Below are 21,341 nucleotides of genomic sequence, written 5' to 3' on the forward strand. Positions count from 1 at the left end.
ACTATTTTATTAGAGAAAGGGGAAGGGGATGTAGCCCTCTTCACAGAGAGTAAATGGTTTTTGGGAGAGATGACTGGGCGCTTTGAAGAGCAGATGGGAGGTACGATTGTCTGTGACAAAGCTCCGCTGGTCTCCTCCCCTGCAGTAAGAGGCAATCTTCCCCGGTTGATGAAACTCTCAGGGAGGGGACTTATCACAATTGAGTTCCTTTTGGAGGATCTGTCTTTAGGCAGATAAAGGGAGTTCAGAGAAAGCCTCTCCCTGCATTAGCTGCTTTTCCAGGTCCTACCCATGGAAACAGTCAATATACCAAAGCAGCATATTTTGGGGTGGTATTTTCTGCTGCCTGTCCGTATTTACTAGCGTGAAATGGTATGCACAATATGTAGCCGATTGAAAAATGCAGGTGACCAAAAAAGTGCAGTCATTTCATTTCTGTAAAAAACATCAACACACGTGTCATGTATTGTATACGTACAGTCACAGATGCAGCAAAAAAGATGACATGGTTCCCTTTAAGGGATCAACAGAATTCTAGGCATGGGGGTTAGATGCAGATGCAAATAGGATAGACACTGCTCCTATGCATCATGGAGGCTTCATTCTCGTGAGGGGTTATATAACTTTAAAAAGAAGCTAATAAATAAATAATATGTGCTGCGTTCTGTTGGCAGTGCCGGAGATGCAATTTTGTGAACAAGATGAATTGAGATGTTCCCTGTTCTGACAGAAGTCTCAGTCCTTCTGAGGAGGCAAGCAGGAAAACAGGTTAAGTCAACACCAGGAGCAATGCTGTGGAAGGGGAAGTGAGGATGCTGTGGGGATGAAGGGAAGGGGTGCTGACCTGAACATGGGGCTCAGGGCAAGCTGCTTGAGGAGGAAGTCCAAGCTGAGAGCTGAAAGATAAGGTAAGATTTAGCTGAAATATGGGGGGGAGGCCTTGCAGAAAGAAGCCATCATGGGTTGGAAGGCCTTAAGGAGGCAGAAAGGTGGGAGAACAGATAGGTACATTGGCTGGGTGACCAACAAGGTCATTCTGAGAACCTAGTCTGGAGTCTCTGGTGCTTAGAGTTTGAATGCAGACAGAGCAAGGAGACGAGAAGAAGCTGGAGAAGCAAACTAGGGCAGACCATGAAACCCTGTTAAGGAATGTTTGGACTTGACCCTGAGTGACCTCTCAAAGATCCTTGTGAGTAATTCAAGGGATTTGTAAATGGGGTTAATCCTAGGATGTTCCATCTTAAGAGGAAAACATTTTTAAAGTAATGATGTCATTAAAATCAATTTCTGAAGAATATTTAATTACATGTGAATATGCTTATTCCATGTAGTTTTTTAAAAAAGTAGGCTACAAAAGTAATGTATACGCTACGAAATAATGTACAGCATATAATGACATTGTGGAAGAAAGTATAATATTTATTACTTAACATGTAAGAAATATATATCACTTTTGTGGTCAGAAAAAAATATTTATATGCCTAAGAAGTGTGATTTGGGAGTTTCCTGATGGCTTAGCAGGATCTGGTGTTGTCCCTGCTGTGGCATGAGTTTGATCCCTTGCTTGGAAACTTCCATATGTCATGGATGCAGCAAAAAAAATAAAAGCAAAAGTATGATTGGAGATAGAGAGCAGTGTCTTAAAGGTCAGAAGTCTCCAGGCATCCTAATGAGGTGAAAGAGATACAGGCAGTGGGAAAAACTCAGACTCAAAACTGAGGCCTGGATGGGACTCAAGGCCCCATGAGATTTTACTCTTAATTTTCTATAACAATTTGAATTGTAATCTGAGCAGCACTAAAGGAAGCTCTATTTATCTTTTGACAGCCTGACATAAATTTTTCTACTGGCAGATAGGAAATTTCACCTGTATGACTACTTTATATGCACATATTTTTGCATGTCTAAAAACATCATTTGCATATAATTTAAAACCATAAGTCATATTTATCAGATTTCAGACCACATTGGTTGTACTCAACAAGCAAGGTAAACAACTTGAATTATATCTTATCTCTATTTAAACGATTATCAGACCAGCAGTGGGTGTCCTGAAGAGCCTTTGATCCCAGCTCTCTATTGAGGATGCCTTGAGTCTAAAACAGAACTCCCTGGGGCTTCAGTTTTCTGATCCACAAGTGAAGGAGGTAAGCTAATATTGCTAAGGTCCACCAAAGTCTAATTGGGGGACTTCTTTTCCTCATGGTAAAACTTGACAGCTTCCTAGGATCATACTACAGATGGAACACTCTTTGGATGCTAATAATCTACAGGTTTTTTGATCTGTGCTATGCTGTAGCCTCTCCTCTGTTATTCCAGACCTTCGGCAAAACATTAGCACATACAGTTGTCTAGTGTAAGTACTGTTGTTGTCTGTGTGATGTTGGAAAAAAGAATTTTCCAGGCTCAGAGCAGGATGAAGAAAAGACAAGTATATTGAGGCAAGAAACACTGTCAACACAGTGGACTGACTTCCTGCTGGTCAGGGAGAGTCAATCCTGGGCTCATGGTCATATGTGTCTTTATAGCCCAGAGACAAAGGAGAGTGGAGAGGTCTTACCATACACCTGCCGACTTGCAGATTTTTTGGGGAATGATGGGATCTTCCCATACATTTCTGGTTGGTTGGGGGCATATATTTCCCTTATAGGGGTGGTGTGAGGAATGGGCCACATATATCTTTCCTAGTAGGGGGCAAGGAGAAGTAGGCCACGTTGCTCAGGTGGGATGATAAGGGCCTGGCAATTCTTATCTTGGCCAGAGGCTTTTTTTTTCTTAATTTGAAGTAAATTTTTTATTTTTTTATAATGATTTTTATTTTTTCCATTATAGCTGTTTTACAGTGTTCTGTCAATTTTCAGCTGTACAGCAAGGTGACCCAGTCACACATACACATATACATTCTTTTTTCTCATATTATCATGCTCCATCATAAGTGACTAGATATAGTTCCCAATGCTATACAGTAAGAGCTCATTACTTATCTGTTCCAAAGGCAATAGTTTGCATCTATTAACCCCAAATTCCCAATCCATCCCACTCCCTCTCCCTCCCCCTTGGCAACCACAAGTCTGTTCTCCAAGTCCATGAGTTTCTTTTCTATGGAAACGTTCATTTGTGCCATTTATTAGATTCCAGATAGAAGTAATATCATATGGTATTTGTCTTTCTCTTTCTGACTTACCTCACTTAGTATGAGAGTCTCTAGTTCCATCCATGTTGCAGCAAATAGCATTATTTTGTTCCTTTTTATGACTGGGTAGTATTCTATTGTATATAAATATATCACATCTTCTTAATCCATTCCTCTGTCAATTGACATTTAGGTTGTTTCCATGTCTTGGCTATTGTGAATAGTGCTGCAATGAACATATGGGTGCATGTGCCATTTCAAGGAAAGTTTTGTCTGGATAAATATGATCCAGCAAGAGTGGGATTGCTGGATCATATGTATAGTATGTATGTATACTTTTCTAAGGTACCTCCATACTGTTTTCCATAGTGGTTGTACCAATTTAATTCCTTTTCTGGAGAGTTCCCTTTTCTCCACACCCCCTCCAACATTTGTTATTTGTGGACTTATTAATGATGGCCATTCTGACTTGTGTGAGGTAGTTTTGATTTGCCTTTCTCTAATAACCAGGGATGTTGAGAATTTTTTTCATGTGCTTGTTGGCCATTTGTATATCTTCCTTGGAGAAATGTCTATTCAGGTCTTTTGCTCATTTTTCCTTTGGGTCATTGGCTTTTTTGCTGTTGAGTTGTATGACTTGTTTGTACATTTTAGAGATTAAGCCCTTGTCAGTTGCATCATTTGAAACTATTTTCTCCCATTCTGTAAGTTGTCTTCTTTTTTTATGGTTTCCTTTGCTGTGCAAAAGCTTGTCCGTTTGATTAGGTCCCATTGGTTCATTTTTGCTTTTATTTCTATTGCTTTGGGAGACTGACCTGAGAAAACATTTGTAAGATTGATGTCAGAGAATGTTTTGCCTATGTTCTTTTCCAGGAGTTTGATGGTGTCTTGTCTTATATGTAAGTCTTTAAGCCATTTTGAGTTTATTTTTGTGCATGGTGTGAGGGTGTGTTCTAGTTTCATTGATTTGCATGCAGCTGTCCAGGTTTCCCAGCAATGCTTGCTGAATAGACTTTCTTTTTCCCATTTTATGTTCTTGCCTCCTTTGTTGAAGGTTAATTGACCATAGGTGTCTGGATTTATTTCTGGGTTCTTTATTCTATTCCATTGGTCTGAATGTCTGTTTTGGTACCAGTACCACACTGTTTTGATGACTGTAGCTTTGTAATATTGCCTGAATTCTGGGAGAGTTATGCCTTCTGCTTGGTTTTTGTTCCTCAGAATTGCTTTGGCAATCTTCTTTTGTGGTTCTGTATAAATTTTTGGGTTGTTTATTCTAGTTGTGTGAAAAATGTCATGGGTAACTTGATAGGGATTGCAATAAATCTGTAGATTGCTTTTGAGTCAGAATATTAACTCAGGTAGTCAGTGTAGGAGCATGGGATTCAATGCATTCTTTGATATGGCCATTGATTAACATTTGCGGCTTAAGGGCTCCAGGGAATAACATCCCCACAGGCCTTGTTTACTATAGGGAGTGTACCTATGCCCAGATGTACAGTAATCTCTAATCCCCTGTGACTCAGTTTATGGGAAGAAAAGGACAAAGAAACTATGAGACCTACAGGACATTTCCACCCCTAAGACTCTATTGGACAAGGACTGATATGGATAATTGAACAAGGCCAATGGGAGAAAACCACATCTTTCTGGACCCCACTTTGATACCCACCACCATCTTTAAGGGATAAAAACCCCTATAAGACAATAGAGAAAGTGGGCTCTTCTCCCCCTCTCCCAGCAGCCCTGGGAGCTATCTGCTTTCCTGTAAGAAAGACTTTGCTTGCTTGCTGCCTGTATGTTCACGGAGTTCATTCTTCAGCTGCCATGAACAAGAACCCAGATTCCGGTATCACCTTTCTGGTATCACTTTGGGTAGTATGTTGGCCAGAGGCTTTTTGGGTTTTATCTCCTTGAAGAGGTCTTGAAGTCCCACAAATAGTACTTCAAGGAAAGATGGAAGAGGGGTGGGGTTCCCATAGCAGTGAAGTGATAGAAGCAAGAACTGTGGAGGAGGAAGTGACATGAGGAGCAAGGCTTCAGCAGAACCAATCAAAGTCAGTGACTTGAAGACCAGAAGCTAACACATCTTCCATACATACTGATCCTCTGATGTGACTGACGCCACACACTAAAGTATGTGCACCTGTTCACACACAGAAGCACACAGAAGTGTCTGATTCACCCCCAAGGGCCATCTCCCCTTACTTGCCACTGAGGTGTTTTCATTTAAATGATTGAGTTTAGTTTCAGATGCTATATATATGCCTCCATTCAGCGTGTGTAAAACTAGGAACACTTAACATGTGACTATCACAGAAATAAATATACAAGATGTGGCTTGGATCTCAAGGGTCTGTTTTTATTCTTTTTTGCTCTGTGTTGACTGAGGAAAAGTGCACAACCTATAAGTTGCGAGTTAAATTTCATTCAGGGACTTAACTGAGGACTATGGGCTGGGAAACAACCTCTCAGACAGGGCTGAGAAACTGCTCCAGAGAGATAAGGGAGGAGCCAGATATGTAGGAGTTTTTGCTGAAGGAAAAAAAGTGTAGTCAAACATCAAAAGATTACTGCTAATCACAAAAAAACAGACATGTCAAGTTAATGATTTTAGTGCTTTAGGAAGATGCAGGAGTCTGGACACATGGAAATGATTCCTTAGATATGCATCTTAACTATTTAGGACCCGTATCCAGAGCACAAAGTGTTTCTTGTTTTTCTCCATCCTGACTTCCCCTCAGGTTGCAATGCCAAGGAGGCTGCAGGGCTTGCTGGCCTCAGGCAATGTTCATTTTCTGGGATGGCAGGGAACATTCCATTTCCACAGCTGTTAGCTTCCATGACCACCACAAACAAAAGAAAGCTCCAAACCTGTCTGTACTCTAACTGCACTTGTAAAAACAAAGTTTAAAGTACTAGATCATGAGACCATTCTGTGAGCCAGAACTTTCTTTGGTTATTCATGAAAATATGTGAGTTAATGCCTTTTGTGTGTGATGATTGTTAAGTAGAACAAGATGGGGGGAAATTCTGTTAGCCACTGATGCAAGCATCCCTCCTGCAGAAAGATTGTGTTCCTGAGGAAAATGCCATTGTTGCCTGAGGAAAAAAGCTGAGTCTGCAGTGGGGGTTTGTCTACAAGGAGCTCCGTGAATTAGGGTGGAGAGTGGGGAGAGGAAGAAATGGAGAAGGACAAATTGAGAGAGATGTTGGGTGCTGTGCCATGATTGGGGCCCTCTGCATCTTCAGAAAGTTAAAGCATACACACACACACACACACACACACACACACACACACACACACACACACGCATGCACACACACTGCTCTGTGTGATTGCATTTCTCCTGGAAACCCTTAGGAGGACTGAGAGGCCAACCAGCCAGCACCTATGCAGTCACAGGAGGAAGAGCCCTTGTGACAGACAAGGGAGGACGAGGAATACGCTTAGTGAACAGAAGCTGAGCTACCGCAGCAAGTGTGTATACTTGGGAAGTGAATGGAGACAGTTACTGAAAAGTTATATACAGAACAGATAATGGAATTGTCATGATTTTGAGGGGAGGCTTGAGTGAGAGAGCTTTTCCTGTCCAGCAGGGACTTAGGCGCACAATTCTTACAGGAAGAAGAAAAGTATGCTTATTGTCTGTTCTTAAGTAGAATGCACGCATTCCTTGAAACTGCATCATAAAGTGGAATCTTCAAAATAGAACCTATTTTCCCCCCTAGGAAAATTATTACAACATAGTAGCATCCTGACCAAGAACTCAGAATTTCATAAACCATAAATGCAACCAACCACATGTCATGAAAATAAAGTATAAACTTGCATAATCACTTAAAACTGTAATATTATTCTCAAGTTCTCTAAAACAGACATAACTATAATACACACAAAATTTTATGAGACTCCAGTATGTTATAAAGTGAATAGCTGTAAAAACAACTAGTGTAGCCAATTTAATATTAAATGTTAGTTATAATAAAAATTAAACAATTAATAATGTTATGTTTGCAACAGTAGGTATAAGCCTTCAGGGGATTATTCAAGAAAGTTTGAGCTAATGCTTTCTTTTCTCTTGTTAAATGTCCCTGAATTAAGCAATGCTGCTAGAAGTAAGTCAATTAATCCAAGATTCCTTTAATTCAAGTTCCCAGGCTAGGGGTTGAATTGGAGCAACGCCAGATCTGAGCTATGTCTGCAACCTATGCCACAGCTCACGACAACGTGGAATCCTCATGATAACTGCTCAGTTGATTCCCACTGAGCAGGGCCAGGGATCAAACCCGCATCTTCATGGATACTAGTTGGGTTCATTACCATTGAGCCACAACAGGAACTCACTGAATAGCATATTTAGAAGAGCAAAGAGGAAGGTATAAGGGGAGGGTTCCCCACTGTGTCACTGAGTATTGATTGGGTTGCCAATGGTCATATGCACTCTTAGAGGTATGACATTTTGGAGGGTATCAAGTGGAATTCCTACTATGGTTTAATTAGTGTGGATTGACTGGGAAGGAGTTGTTAGGAATATGTATCAGTCAGGACTGCATTAGGCTTCATGTAATAGATACTGACACAACTGCTCAAGACCCAGTGTGCTCCCCTGCTTTGCATCCTCATATTCTCATATCCTGCATCCTCATATCCTCTTATGTCAAGATATCTTCTTCATCTCCAGGTATCATGACCACATTCCAGGCAGGAAGAGGGGAAGGGCAAAAGTGTGCTAGCTCAGTTAATCCATTTTAATTTGAAAATCCATAGCTTCTCCAAATCACTATCTAATGGACTTCTGCTAATCTCTTATTGGCCACCATGAAACATGGCCACCTACACCATGGAAGCTGAGCATATTCCATCCCTAATGAAACCAGTGTTCCATAGTAAAGAAGAAGGGGAAAATGGATATTCCATAGACAGCTATTGATGTTATTCCCCAGGCTGATTTATTTGGGGTAGGAATTTAGGGCTTTGTGGTGGCATACTCCATGTTAGACATTGGGTTCCAGTGTCAAGGCCATTAATATTTTTCACATACATTGTCTGAGTTTAAACTTATGTGCTCCATATAAATCCTGCCCACATGCCCTCTCAAGGTTATTATCTACCATTTTAAAATATATAAAACTAGGGAGTTCCCATTGTGGCTCAGCAGAAACAAATCTGACTAGTATCCATGAGGATGCAGGTTTGATCCCTGGCCTCGCTCAGTGGGTTAAGAATCCATCATTGCCATGAGCTGTGGTGTAGGTCACAGACATGGCTTGGATCTGGTGTTGCTGTTGCTGTGACTGTGTTGTAGGCCCCTAGCTACAGTTCCGATTCAACCCCTAGCCTGGGAACCTCCATATGCTGTGGGGATGGCCTTAAAATGACAAAAAAAAAAAAAAAAAAAGTAAAACTAAATTTTAGGTTAAATGACTTGTCCAAGGGCAAATGGGCTCAATATGAATATTGATTATCTTCATTTGGCATTTTACATGGAGAAAGTTATCAATTGTGGATCTTGGAGTTAGAGGAGGCCCTAGAGATAGATCACTGGGACTTCAGATAATGGAATAGAAGCTGGGAGAGCATAACTGGTTTAGTCAAGGTCTAGTCACCAACAGAGATAGGACTAAACTCTAAACTTTTTACTTCCAGTCTCACATCCTTTCCAAGATCTGCCTATTAAATATGTATCTATCCAACCTCTGAACTCATTTCTTTCATGTGCAAGAAGAAATGAGCTGTGTACTCTTCCAGGCAATGTACTAACAACTTTACATCTATCATCTCCTTCAATCCTTAAAATGACCCTCTCAAGACAGTTATCATCCAGTTTTGCAGATGAAGAACAGACTCAAAGAGGTTGAAGAGTCTGCTTATGATCACACACAAAGGAAACAGAAGTGGGGAGTTCAGATCCAGGTCTTAGTATTCAAAGCTTTTGCTCTTTGCTACAATTCTATGCTGCCTCTTGATGCTAAGCACTGAGGGGAAAAAAAAAAGGGTTAGATGAGGGCTTTTCCTGCAGCTTTATAATAACCAAAGAGAGAGGTCATAATAAGAGAAATGGGTTTGAAGTTCTGGTTTGGTCATCAGATCTCATAACCCTTTACCCTCTGTAGGTTAAAGCAACAGTGGTCTAGTAAGTTCCAGACGTATTGAAAATGTCAAAGTAATGAATCTTCCTGGCAGCTGGCATGGCTGTGCTAATATGCTATGAGGCCGCTGCAAAGGGTACATGGAATAACAGTTATTAAAATATTGGGAATCGAAATGCCATGCAAACACTGGCTACAATTACTCCCAATCAGAGCTGGCTTGAGAAAAGTTCACGAGTGACACAAGGGAAAAAAAGAGCTCTATGATTTATTTTAAAACTATTTTTTAAATGCCCTAGTCTACTAACAGCTGTTTTGTCCTGCTGTGTCACTTCTGTCCTTCAGCTCCTCACAATGCAAAGAGGCTGCAAAAGAAAAGTGCCAACATGAAAACATGATCAGGATAATAGCCAATCCCCAGCAAGGAGCAAACCACCCCAAATAGAATGGGGACCTTGGCTTTGGCTTTGGCTTTGGCTTTGTGTTCTGAGTTTAGTCTTTCTCCCATTTAGGTAACAGTCCTTCGAAGTTGGGTGTGATGATAACTTTGAGGAAGGCTCCAGAAAATGAGAACTGTTCAGTGGATGAAACCACATTTAGCTAGCTATACAGAATGAAATCTTGCTCTGGTTGCTGCAATGGGAAAGGGCAAAAATATGAAGTAGATGGAATCCAGATCTTAGTTTTTTCTTGCTTTGAAACAAACTATATGCTCAACTCTAAACAAATCCATTGTTGGCCAGTTCTGGCAATTGACCAAACCTGACCCCTTATAAATGGAGTTTCTCATACCTCAGGGCCTTTGCACGTGTTCCTTCTCTCTGGAAATCTTGACCCTCATTCCCACCCCATCATTCTAGCTGACTTCTGCCCATCCTTTATGTCTTAGAAAATATATCCCTCCCCAAACAGTCCTTACCAGTCTACTCAAATTATTTTAGGTATTTTAAGTTTTATCTTCTTGTATCCTATAGATTTTTTTTTAAGTGCTTGTGGTAGGCAGAATAATGCTCCCTTCAAAAGATAGTCACGTCCTCATACAGATGGCCAAAAAACTCATGAAAAGATGTTCAACATCACTCATTATTAGAGAAATGCAAATCAAAACACTATGAGGTACCACCTTACACCAGCCAGAATGGCCATCATCAAAAAGTCTACAAACAATAAGTGCTGAAGAGGGTGTGGAGAAAAAGGAACCCTATGACACTGTTGGTGGGATTGTAACTTGGTGCAACCTCTGTGGAAAACAGTCTGGAGATTCCTCAGAAAACTAAAAATAGAACTACCATTTGATCCTTCAATACCACTCCTGGACATTTATCCAGAGAAAACCATGACTTGAAAAGACACATGTACTCCAATATTCATTGCAGCACTACATACAATAGCCAGGACATGGAAACAACCTAAATGTCCATCAACAGAGGAGTAGATCAAGAAGAGGTGGTACATATACACAATGGAATATTACTCAGCCATTAAAAAGAATGAAATATCAGCATTTTTAACAATATGGATGGACCTAGAAATTATCCTAAGTGGGAAGTCAGTCAGACAATGAGACACCAACATGTGGAATCTGAAAAAAGGACAGAATGAACTTCTTTGCAGAACAGATACTGACTCACAGACTTTGAAAAACTTATGGCTTCCAAATGAGAGACTGGGAGGTGGGGATGCTCTGAGGGTTTAGGATGGAAATCCTATAAAATTGGGTTGTGATGATTGTTATACAACTATAAATGTAATTGAGTAGTAAAAAATGCTATAAAAAAAGAATAAAATGGATAAAGGAGATGTAATAAAATTGAGTAATAATAATTTTAAAAAAAGGATAGTCACATCCTAATCCCCAGAATCTGTGAATACTAAACCTGACATGGTTAAAAGGAGTTGGTAAATATCATCAAGTTAAGGGCCTCGAGATGGGGATTTTCTGGTGGCCCAGTATGATCACAGGAGTCCTTGAGAGAGAAAGACAAGGAGATTCAGAGTCTGAGAGAAATTTGAGAATGCTACGCTGCTGGCCCTGACAAAAGAGGAAGGTGCCAAGAGCCAAGGAATGCAGATGGCTAGAAGCTGGAAAAGATAAGACAGTGGTGTGTCCCCAAGAGTCTCCGGAAGGAACACAGCCCTGCCAACAACTTTGTTTTAGCCTCATGTGACCCATTTCAGACGTCTGTCCAAAGCTGTGAAACAATAATTTTGTGTGGTTTTAAGCCAATACATTGTGGTAATTTGTTACAGCAGCCACAGGAAACTAATAGAATTCTTACTACACTTGCACTCATTTGTTATTCTGTCTTTTTTGTTCAACTATAAGCTCCATAAAGATAGAGGTCTCATATCCTTAGCACCTAGTGCAGACCTGGCATGTGTACGCACTGAATAAATATTCGCAAATTGATTATGTTCCATAGAAGCAGCTTGCAATGACATTACAAGATCACCTCCAGTCTTCATGATAATAGACAATAATCCTGACCAGAATCTGTTCATTTGTTCATTCATTCATTCTCATTCCTTCAAACATTTGCTATTATTTTTGCAGTGCAATGCCAGACAATTGGAATAAGAGAGTAATCAAAACAGACCTGATTTTTCTCTTAATGATGAATGTTAGTAGTGCCACCTGCTACCCAGGGAACTTCCTTTTCTATTTTCTTTGTCTTTTTTTTTTTTTTTTTTGGCTGTTTAGGGCTGCACCAGTGACACATGGAAGGTTCCCAGGCTAGGGGTTGAATCAGAGCTGTAGCTGCACCACAGCTCATGGCAATGCCAGATCCTTAACCCACTGAGCAAGGCCAGGGATTGAACCTGCATCCTCATGGACACTAGTCAGATTCATTTCTGCTGAGTCACAACAGGAACTCCGGAACTTACTTTTCTGTTGCACAGTGCTGTGCACGTATCCAAAGTGATTGATTGGTGGGGGGACTAAGAGGGAGACACAAATCTTTGGTCAAAAATCTTGGTTATATTTGCTGTGTCATTTAAAAATGGATTTATAATTTGAAGATATATATAAGAAAGTTGTTTGTAAGTTCACAGTTACTAGGATGTTGTTTTAGTAAGCATTGGTTCACTATGTCAATTCCATTAGTCACTCTCAAAGGAAAGGAAAGGAAACAGGTGCAAGTTAAAGATGATCAGATCAGCAGAGACCAGGCTCAGTGACAGGCTGTCCACAGCACAGTCAGGCTTTGGATGATTATTTTTTTTCTGCTTCCATCAAGTAAAAGAATAAATATGAGATAGAGACTAGAAAATTAATATCATAATAGCATCAAGAAGTACAAATATTGTGTTACAATATGGGGGAAACCCATACACATGTGTAAATACACTTACACATGTTGAAAACATCCCTTGTAATTTTAATATAGAATCCTCACTTTTGCAATAAAATAAACTCTAAGAGAAGCTTAAGAGAAGCAAATGGGCTTTATGGTTTTTAAACTATATGTCTTTTGCTGAAGGTTTAACGTTGCCACATTAATAACATATAGTATTAACATACACTATAGTATGTCCTGTTTTACATCCTGATATATCATAGCATATAAAGAAAATATACAAAGTCCCATTTGGAGAGATAGTATTTATAAAAGAGAAAATACGTACCCTGGATACATTTTTTTAAAGATTTTAATGTAAATGTGTACTTTATTAAAATGAAGTAAAGGGGATTCCATAATCATTATATTTTTAATTAGCTCTTTATTTCCCACTTAGGCATGACCTATTTTGTGATTTTTCTCCCTTTTTCCAGCATTCCGCTCCCAAATCCGGGCTGAAAAACCGCAGCTTTACATGTCAAGTACTCTCTAGCGGCCGAGTTGTAGTAGTGGGAGGGACAGTAGAGGTGAGGAGCGGTGACAAAGTCGTGAAGTGCAGCTGGAGGGAGCGGGGTCCCCAAGCCCTACAGCCCAGGGAGCACAGCGCCAGGAGCGGCTTTCCCCGGGAATTCTGAGTGCGCTCTACCGCCATCTGCTGTTATGGTGGCTTCAAACAGGGCAAAGACGTCGGGCTGCACAATTTTGATATGCTTGAAAACAGTACAGTCAGTTAAGACTAATTCCCCCTCTCTTTATATAATAAACATAGAAAAAAAAGTCACTTGCTCCACTTCGTTACCAACACTTGCTATTTTAGGTTTTAGCCATTTTGGTGGTTTGGTAGTGGATGGTATCTTGATTTTATTTTGCATTCTCATGCTAAGGTAGAGCACTTTTCACTGTGCTTGTCAGTCATATGGAAACCTTTTTTGGAGAGCTGGATACTTTAGTTTTTTGGCTGTTTTCCCATTGAGTTGTCTGTCTTTTCCTTCCTGATTTGATGAGTACTTTACTCTGGATGGAAGTGCTTTGTCAGAAAATTTTTTAAAATTATATTTTATGTAATAAAATATAATAAATTATTAAAATCTATAATTAAACTTAATTATAAAATAATTAAAAATTATTTTTCTCATTCTCATAATGGTATCATTTGACAGAGTTCATAATTTCAATGTAAATTGTATATATTTAATGTAAATATGTGTAATTGAAAATTTAATGTAGAATGGATTAGCAATGAGATCCTGCTGTGTAGCATTGGGAACTATGTCTAGTCACTTATGATGGAGCATGATAATGGGAGAAAAAAGAATGTATACATGTATGTGTAACTGGGTCACCATGCTGTACAGTAGAAAACAAAATGTATTGGGGAAATAACAATTGATTACAATTAAACAAAAAAGAAAATTTAATGTAAATTGTGAAGTCCAACTTACTGATGTTTTCCTTTATGGTTGGTCTTTTTTGGGTCTTACCTAAGAAATCTCAGCCTACACCAATGTCATGAACATACTCTCCAATGCTGTCTTCCAGAAGCTTTTATCATTTAACCTTTCACATTTAGATCTACCATCTACTTGAAACTGATTTTTGCGTAAGTGACATAAGCGTGAAGATTCATTTTTTTTCTGTTGTGATAGTCAGCTGACCTTTCCTCACCCCACTGCATGTCACCCTTGTCATAAATCAAGTGATTATTTATCTGTGGCCCTGTTCCTAGTCTCCATCCCCTGGGTCATTTGTTTATCCTCGGGCCACAGTCATGTATTGCATTTGTAATAATAACTGTAAGAGAAGCAAGGTTAATTTTTAAAGCCCACAGATTGCTTTGGTTAGGCAAGTCTGTTCACTGCTACTTCTAGCACTCCCAGTTAAGTGTCTTAATACAGGTTCCCCAGGGACTGATCTGGGTCTTTCAGAATTAAATATTAACTGGACTTACTAGTACCACTACTAGTATTACTGCATCACTAACACCTACACCATATTTACTATGTGCCAGGCACTCTTCTAAGCACCACACACACTAACTCATTTAATCTTCCCAATAACTCTATGAAACTCAAAGATTAACTCATTTAATCTTCCCAACAACTCTATGAAATAGCTACTATTTTTTTCTTTTTCTTTTTTTTTTTTTTTTTGGCCATTTCTTGGGCCGCTCCCGCGGCACATGGAGGTTCCCAGGCTAAGGGTCGAATCGGAGCTGTAGACACCAGCCTACGCCAGAGCCACAGCAACGCGGGATCCGAGCCGTGTCTGCAACCTACACCACAGCTCATGGCAATGCCGGATCCTTAACCCACTGAGCAAGGGCAGGGACCGAACCCGCAACCTCATGGTTCCTAGTCGGATTCGTTAACCACTGAGCCATGACAGGAACTCCAGAAATAGCTACTATTGAAATCAAAACACCTCTGGCTTCAATCGAGACGAAACCCAGATTGGGACTTGAACCCATGGTTTTTAACTGGAATCACTCACCTGGTGTCAGGAATTACTGAGGTTCAGGCTCTTTGTGTCTCAGCACAAAAGGAATTCAGCGAGAGACAAAGTGGCAAGCAGGACATAGATTTATTAAGATAGGACACGTGTGAGGGATAGTAGCGGGCAGGCAAGGAGGCTCTGCTCCAAGGATTAGGTGGGCTACATTTTTATAATCCAAGCAAAGTAGGGGAGTGGGGAAAGACCGCCTTCGTCCTCGTTCTTTGAGTAGACATCAGGCTTACATCACTAGCTCCTCCTTCATATCATGTGAGAGAGTATTTGACCCTATGAGGTCAAAGTAGGACTATCACGATGCTTATTCAAATCAGCAGAATGGTGGTAATATATGCTAAAATATGTTGAATCATTTCAAGTTTCCGTAAAATGAGGGTCTCCTACTTTGGAATGTCAGCTTTTCCTTAAATTCCTGTCCTTGGTCCTAAGGATCATTATCTTGCTGAACTTGAATGCAGGCCTCATTTTTCACTTAATGCCCTGAGGCATATCTCATGCTCTTATTTATGGCTTTATAGTTAGGTAAGCCTGCTCAATTCCATGACATTCTGATGGCTTTCTTGGGCGATCACTAACTTACAGTGGTCTCCCAAAGCTCCCTAGGTTTCCCTCTCTATGGTCCTCTACTGGAACTTCTACAACTACCTGTGTAGCTATCCTACTCTATCCCTATCACCATCATCCCCTTTTACAGATGAGGAAGACACCCCAAATCACCCAGCCAGTAAGTGTCGGAGCCAGGACTTGAATGCGGGCAGCCTGTCTCCAAGTCTGTGTTCTCGGCCACTACCCTCTACTGCCTTACTACCTCTCTTATAAGCAATGTATTTTCTGGTGAACCATGACACGCAGCCAGACAAAAGGGGGCAGAAGCACCAGTCTCCTAGTGTACAGATCATCAATTATACCAGAGCGATTTGACTATGGAAGGTCCTCTCTTGCCCCTCTGTCCACTTACTCTTTGGGGGTACTGAGAGTTCATGTGAAGGTAGGCTGGGAAACTGAGCTTGGTTAAACTCTATTCACTGTGGCTTGATATAAAAACCTCCTGTTTTCCTTTCTAACCATCTCTCTCCAAAACCCTCACATGTACAGTTCTGTGTTCTTTTATGGGATAGTCAGTCAGGTTCCACCACAAGAGAATCCACAGGTGAGACTCAAGAAAACAAAGTTTATTATACTCATAGGTCCCAGACACAGGAGGCTCCTGTGCCACCCAGAGCCACATAGAGAAGCACCAGTGTTGGTCAGGAGGCTGAGGGACAGGAGCAAGGGGAGAGTCTAGGCCAAGGCCTTTATTAGTTTCTGCATTTCTGCAGGAAAGCAAGGACGGACAGGGTAACAACTTAGAACTGGCCAGCTTGAGTCATGACAGCAGGCTCTAAGTTATAGGAGTGGTTCCTGGTTGCCTGGTACCTGGTCCTGGAATGACTAAGGCAGAGGGAGGCATATTGCCTCCTGAGGGATAAGGGCCAGAAAATGCAGGTATGGCTCTGGATTGGTGAGTGTGCTACTAGCTGCACCCTTTGCTATCTCTAATTGGCTGGTCCCAATAGGGCAGTCTCTCCTGAACCATTGTTTTAACATCATAATATACAGAATATTTTAAAAATAAGAATACATATATTCTGGAATCAAACTACCTGTAGCACCTAACGGCCCTGTGCTTCATCTCAAGGCATATAGTGTTCTTTGCTTTGATTGTACTTGTCTTGTTTACCTTTCCATCTTAGATCAAAAACCACTTTTTTGGGTGGTCAAACCCTAATGACCACAGATACACAGTTAAGAGCTTTCCCACATCACAGCCTCCTTTCCAGATTGCTGTAATTATTTGTTAATATACCTGGTTCCTCTACTAATTGCAAGACCCTTTTGAGGGGCTCAGGAGTAGGAGTAGAAATACTGTTTGAATGAATGGATAGATAAATGAGCAAATGAAAGAAACTCTCCCTTCCAAAGGTAGTATTTCACTTTTTACTCCTTTTTTTTTCTAATCTGTGACCACAAACCACACTTACAACGTGATCTAACAGCTCCCTCTTGCCTTCTTTCCCTAAAGACTGACATTTACAAAGGCCTCCTCTTTGTTGAGACTGGGGTGGGGGGTTGCTGAGGCAGAAGTAAGGCCCAGGATTTTCACTGGTTAGTTACTAAAATCAGTACTCTCAGTGTTAGCAGCATGGAACTGATTTATTGAATGATAGAAAATACATTTGGGAGTTCCCATCGTGGCTCAGAGGTTAACGAATCCGACTAAGAACCATGAGGTTGCAGGTTCGATCCCTGGCCTGGCTCAGTGGGTTAGAGATCCAGCGTTGCCATGAGCTGTGGTGTAGGTTGCAGACACGGCTCGGATCCCACGTTGCTGTGGCTCTGGCATAGGCTGGTGTCTACAGCTCTGATTCGACCCTTAGCCTGGGAACCTCCATATGCCGCAGGAGCGGCCCAAGAAATGGCAAAAAGACAAAAAAAAAAAAAAAAAAAAAAAAAAAGAAAATACACTTTAAGGTACATATTTCACACTAAAATATATAAAAATTCCACTGTTCAAAGCTTACTCACTATTATAAATGTATCTTAATGAATTAGTTTTTACAAGTAGTAAGCCAAAGATATTATTTCCATTGTAAAGATGTGGAATAAAGCTCAAAGATGCCAAATGACTGAATGTAAAATCCCAAAGTTTTTTGCCATGACGAAAGGCAAAATTCTAATTCAAATCCATGACTTCTGTTACTAAATTTGGAGCATTTTCCAATAAGCTTACCACTCTTCAACTTACATTTATCTCCCCTCAGCTCTTACTGTCGATATTTACAGACGACAAAAAGAATACACATTTCATGCTTGCGAGCACTCAGTTAATGGTCCTTCTGAATGCTTCTCAGTCTAGGTAACCAGCAGAACCCTCTCCAAAGGCAGTTAGGGCATTGGTATGACACAAGTAAAGCATCTTGTGACAGACTAATCTGCAGATTTTTTTTTGCTTTTTAGGCATATGAAGTTCCTGGGCTAAGGGTTGAATCAGAGCTGCAGCTGCCAGCCTACACCAGCGCCACAGCAATTCAGAATCCAAGCCGCGTCTGCAACCTGCACTGCAGCTTCCAGCAACACCACACCGTTGACCCACTGAGTGAGGCCAGGGAGGGAACCTGTGGATACCAGCGGGGTTCATTTCTGCTGTGTCATAACAGGAAATCCTAATCCGCAGATTTTAAGGGTCTGTGGATTTCTAGGGATACAAAACATATGGCACCTTGTAAAGATCCTCTAGGTGAACCTAGAATTGTTTCATTATGAAATTACAAAAAGATTTATTAAATGTTTCTATGTCATCAGTAAAATTAGGGACATCGGATGCAAAGTACAGTGAGTTGGTCTAGAAGAAAGTCTAGCAGAGCATTAGTCACATGATCACAAAGTTTAAATGGTGGCAATATGAACAAAGGAATCAATAGTTATAGGAGTTCCAGTCATGACTCAGCGGAAACAAGACTAGCATCCATGAGGACGCAGGTTTGATCCCGGGCCTCACTCAGTGGGTTAAAGATCCATTGTGGCCTGAGCTGTGGTTTAGGTTGCAGATACAGCTCAGATCCTGTATTGCTGTGGCTGTGGGGTAGGCCACTGGCTATAGCTCTGATTTGACCCCTAGCCTGGGAACCTCCATATGCCATATGCCGTGGGTGCAGCCCTAAAAAGAAAAAAAAAAAAGTATAAAAACCTGAACACACTTTTACATACCTAACCAATATAAATGTTGTACAAAATAACTTCAAGGTGATTTTTTTAAATGTCTTTTCTCTGTCTTAATTTATCACAGGTGAGCCACTGATCCTATCTTTTTGAAATTTCCACTTAAAAAACATTCACACAAAATATTAACATCTCATATGCGGGATGAAAGCTTTCTTTCATAAGCTTCTGGGTAGGTGGCTTTAAAAATCCATTTCTGTACTTCGGCCCTTAAGAAACTGAAGTTTCAAATCCTCAACTTATGATCCTTCCCTCTCTCTCCTCAGCTATCCTCAAAACTCAGGAAAATGTAAAGGATTCAACTTTGGCAATGGCTGAGAACCCCACTGTATCATATTCCTAAATGCTATTTCATGAGATACATATTAATCAAACAGGAAGTTTTTATTCTATATTTTCAGTTCAGAAATATAAACAATACTGACATATCATTACATGTAAGTATTTACACAGCATTAACATAGAAGGCAGTAAGAAACATTGGTTTGGGGGTTAATGACCATTATACCTGAAATAAGGTGGCTTTCAAGTTCATGGTGCACGAAGAAAAGGATTATTAGAGTATATTGAAAAAATGATATTATGGAAAATTACTAGCTACATGACTCAGGATTTACATTAATTATATTTTGGCTCCTCACATTTTTTCCTTACTTAAAAAAATACAAGGCTATTAACTTATGAAGCCTAAGTTTGCTTTCAATAAATCATCTTGTTAACACAACATGATCATTTACAGTTGATTAGTTATTTACAATCTTTAAACATAATTGAAGAGCAAAAATTTGGGAGTGCTCTTAAAATGTTAAATAATTAAAATGTATAAAAAACTGTATTGGGGAAAATGTCATACATTACAGCTCAATAACTGTAGATGATATTAGAGATATAAACATATTTCGTGGAAAAAGTATACTGACCTAATAAGTATACAAAGGAATGAATAAACCATGTCATATGATGCCTATTAATTCAGCAGAGAGGCTAAACAGGCTAGGCAATTAAAATGAGGCAAACCGAATCAGCCCATCTACAATTTCAAATTTCTAAGTAAACGTGAAAATATTTTCAACAAAATTTGAATTTAAAATATTTAAAACAAGAAAATACTGAATTGAAAACAAGACTTGAACTTGGGATCAAAACTTTTTTCAATGTGAGAAAGTACAGGCAAATCTAGTTTGGGAACTGTTTTGATTATTTAAAAAGTGTTATGCTGAAAGCAACACTGAGGTTTTTTTTTTTTTTTTTTTGGTCCCACTGTCAGAGTGATCTATTTATGAGCTGGTGAATTAAATACCATGCAGAATAGGAAAGAAATATTTTCCATTATATCACATTATATATTTACAAAGTACATTATGTGTCTACAAGTTATAAAAATAAATCTTTTTCTAGATTAAAAAACAAATAAAAATAGAATAGTCTATACTATAAGCTTTAAAAAATATGGCAAACTAACCTGATAATCATGACTTTTTTTGCCATGATTATAAATTAGTCTTTAGGCAGTAAACTAAATCAGAAATCTTTGATCCACCAATGTTTTGGATGCCAAATTCTTCTGTCCTACTGTATTACGAATAAATCTAAAAATCTGAAGAAAAAGCAAAACAATTTAGAATGAAAAAATACACATAAAGGAAATTAAATGTACACTTGAATTAAAACATCTAAATTAAGCTAGCTAATTCTCTGAACTGTTTATTTTCATCTGACATCTGAATTCTATGGTGATACACAAAATTATTTCAAGACTACCATCATCTTTCATAATACTGAAGCAGTGTATGTCCTTATTCAGAATATATTTTATAAGTTAGTAATACAAATCCTCTCATATTCACGGCAACAGATTTTTAAATATTTGGCAAGGCAAGTTTCCTCTAAGAGCTATGGAAACATCAAAAGAACCGCTAGGAAGAGAATTTGTTTATAATTCTACATCTCTATCAAGAATGAATAAGTTATATCTTATTAACACATATATTTCCGTGACATAGTGGGGAATAGTTGGGCGATATTACTAATAACATTTCTAGAACAAATTTAGCTTTTCTTGAAGTCTCCATTTCAGGCTCCACACCCATCCCTGCAGCTGTTTTTTCGTCCAAGCAGGTAGGGAATGTGTGCGAGTTATATGTTAAAGTGGCTGAGGCTGAGTGAGATCTCCAGGGTTGGCCTTTTTGTCACAGTAACATCTGGTGCAGAGGGTGAAGAGGACTCTAATTACTGCTCACTTTTCCCATCCAGGAGACAGGCAATTTAAATGTCTTCCTGCTAGATTCCCTCCACACTTGCTCAAAAAACTCCTCCTTTCCCTAAGACCCCGGTATTTCACTGACCCTGAAGGAGACTGTAGAATGAACTTGGTTGAAATGTTCTTCCTTTTTTTTTTTTTTTTTTTTTTTTTTTGACAGTGTTAATCACATTCTGAATCTTTATAAATTCCTTGTGAAAGTAGACATTGTTCCTCTCTGCTATAAAAATATTTACTTCTAACATAT

General features: G+C 39.6%; 1 protein-coding gene and 1 long non-coding RNA gene across 9 annotated transcripts in view; one reads left to right on the forward strand and one right to left on the reverse strand.

Moving 5' to 3' along the window:
- The first annotated feature begins 801 nt into the window (after positions 1–801).
- Positions 802–13,132, forward strand: LOC146403790 (uncharacterized). The gene is made up of 3 exons (XR_014843653.1): positions 802–908; positions 2,036–2,147; positions 13,002–13,132. It is a non-coding gene; the product is annotated as an uncharacterized LOC146403790 (long non-coding RNA).
- Positions 13,133–19,199: 6,067 nt separating this feature from the next.
- The window catches only part of TMEM67 (transmembrane protein 67), a 52,850-nt gene continuing 50,708 nt past the window's right edge, over positions 19,200–21,341 (reverse strand). For 4 of the 8 annotated variants that reach the window (XM_021089109.2, XM_021089105.2, XM_021089107.2 and 1 more), the window contains one exon: positions 19,200–20,431. In XM_021089109.2, coding sequence (XP_020944768.1) covers positions 20,351–20,431 — 81 coding nt within the window. In that variant the 3' untranslated portion in view covers positions 19,200–20,350. Of the gene's footprint in view, positions 21,036–21,341 lie in introns of all 8 variants that reach the window. The other 4 variants (XM_085022032.1, XM_085022034.1, XM_021089106.2 and 1 more) reach the window with 2 other exon arrangements.

The sequence above is a fragment of the Sus scrofa genome, chromosome 4 (assembly GCF_054392235.1).
Source record: "Sus scrofa isolate SSC_HxYL_T2T_F1_AM1 chromosome 4, Sscrofa_HxYL_maternal_Yorkshire_Landrace_v2.0, whole genome shotgun sequence".
NCBI lineage: Eukaryota > Metazoa > Chordata > Mammalia > Artiodactyla > Suidae > Sus > Sus scrofa.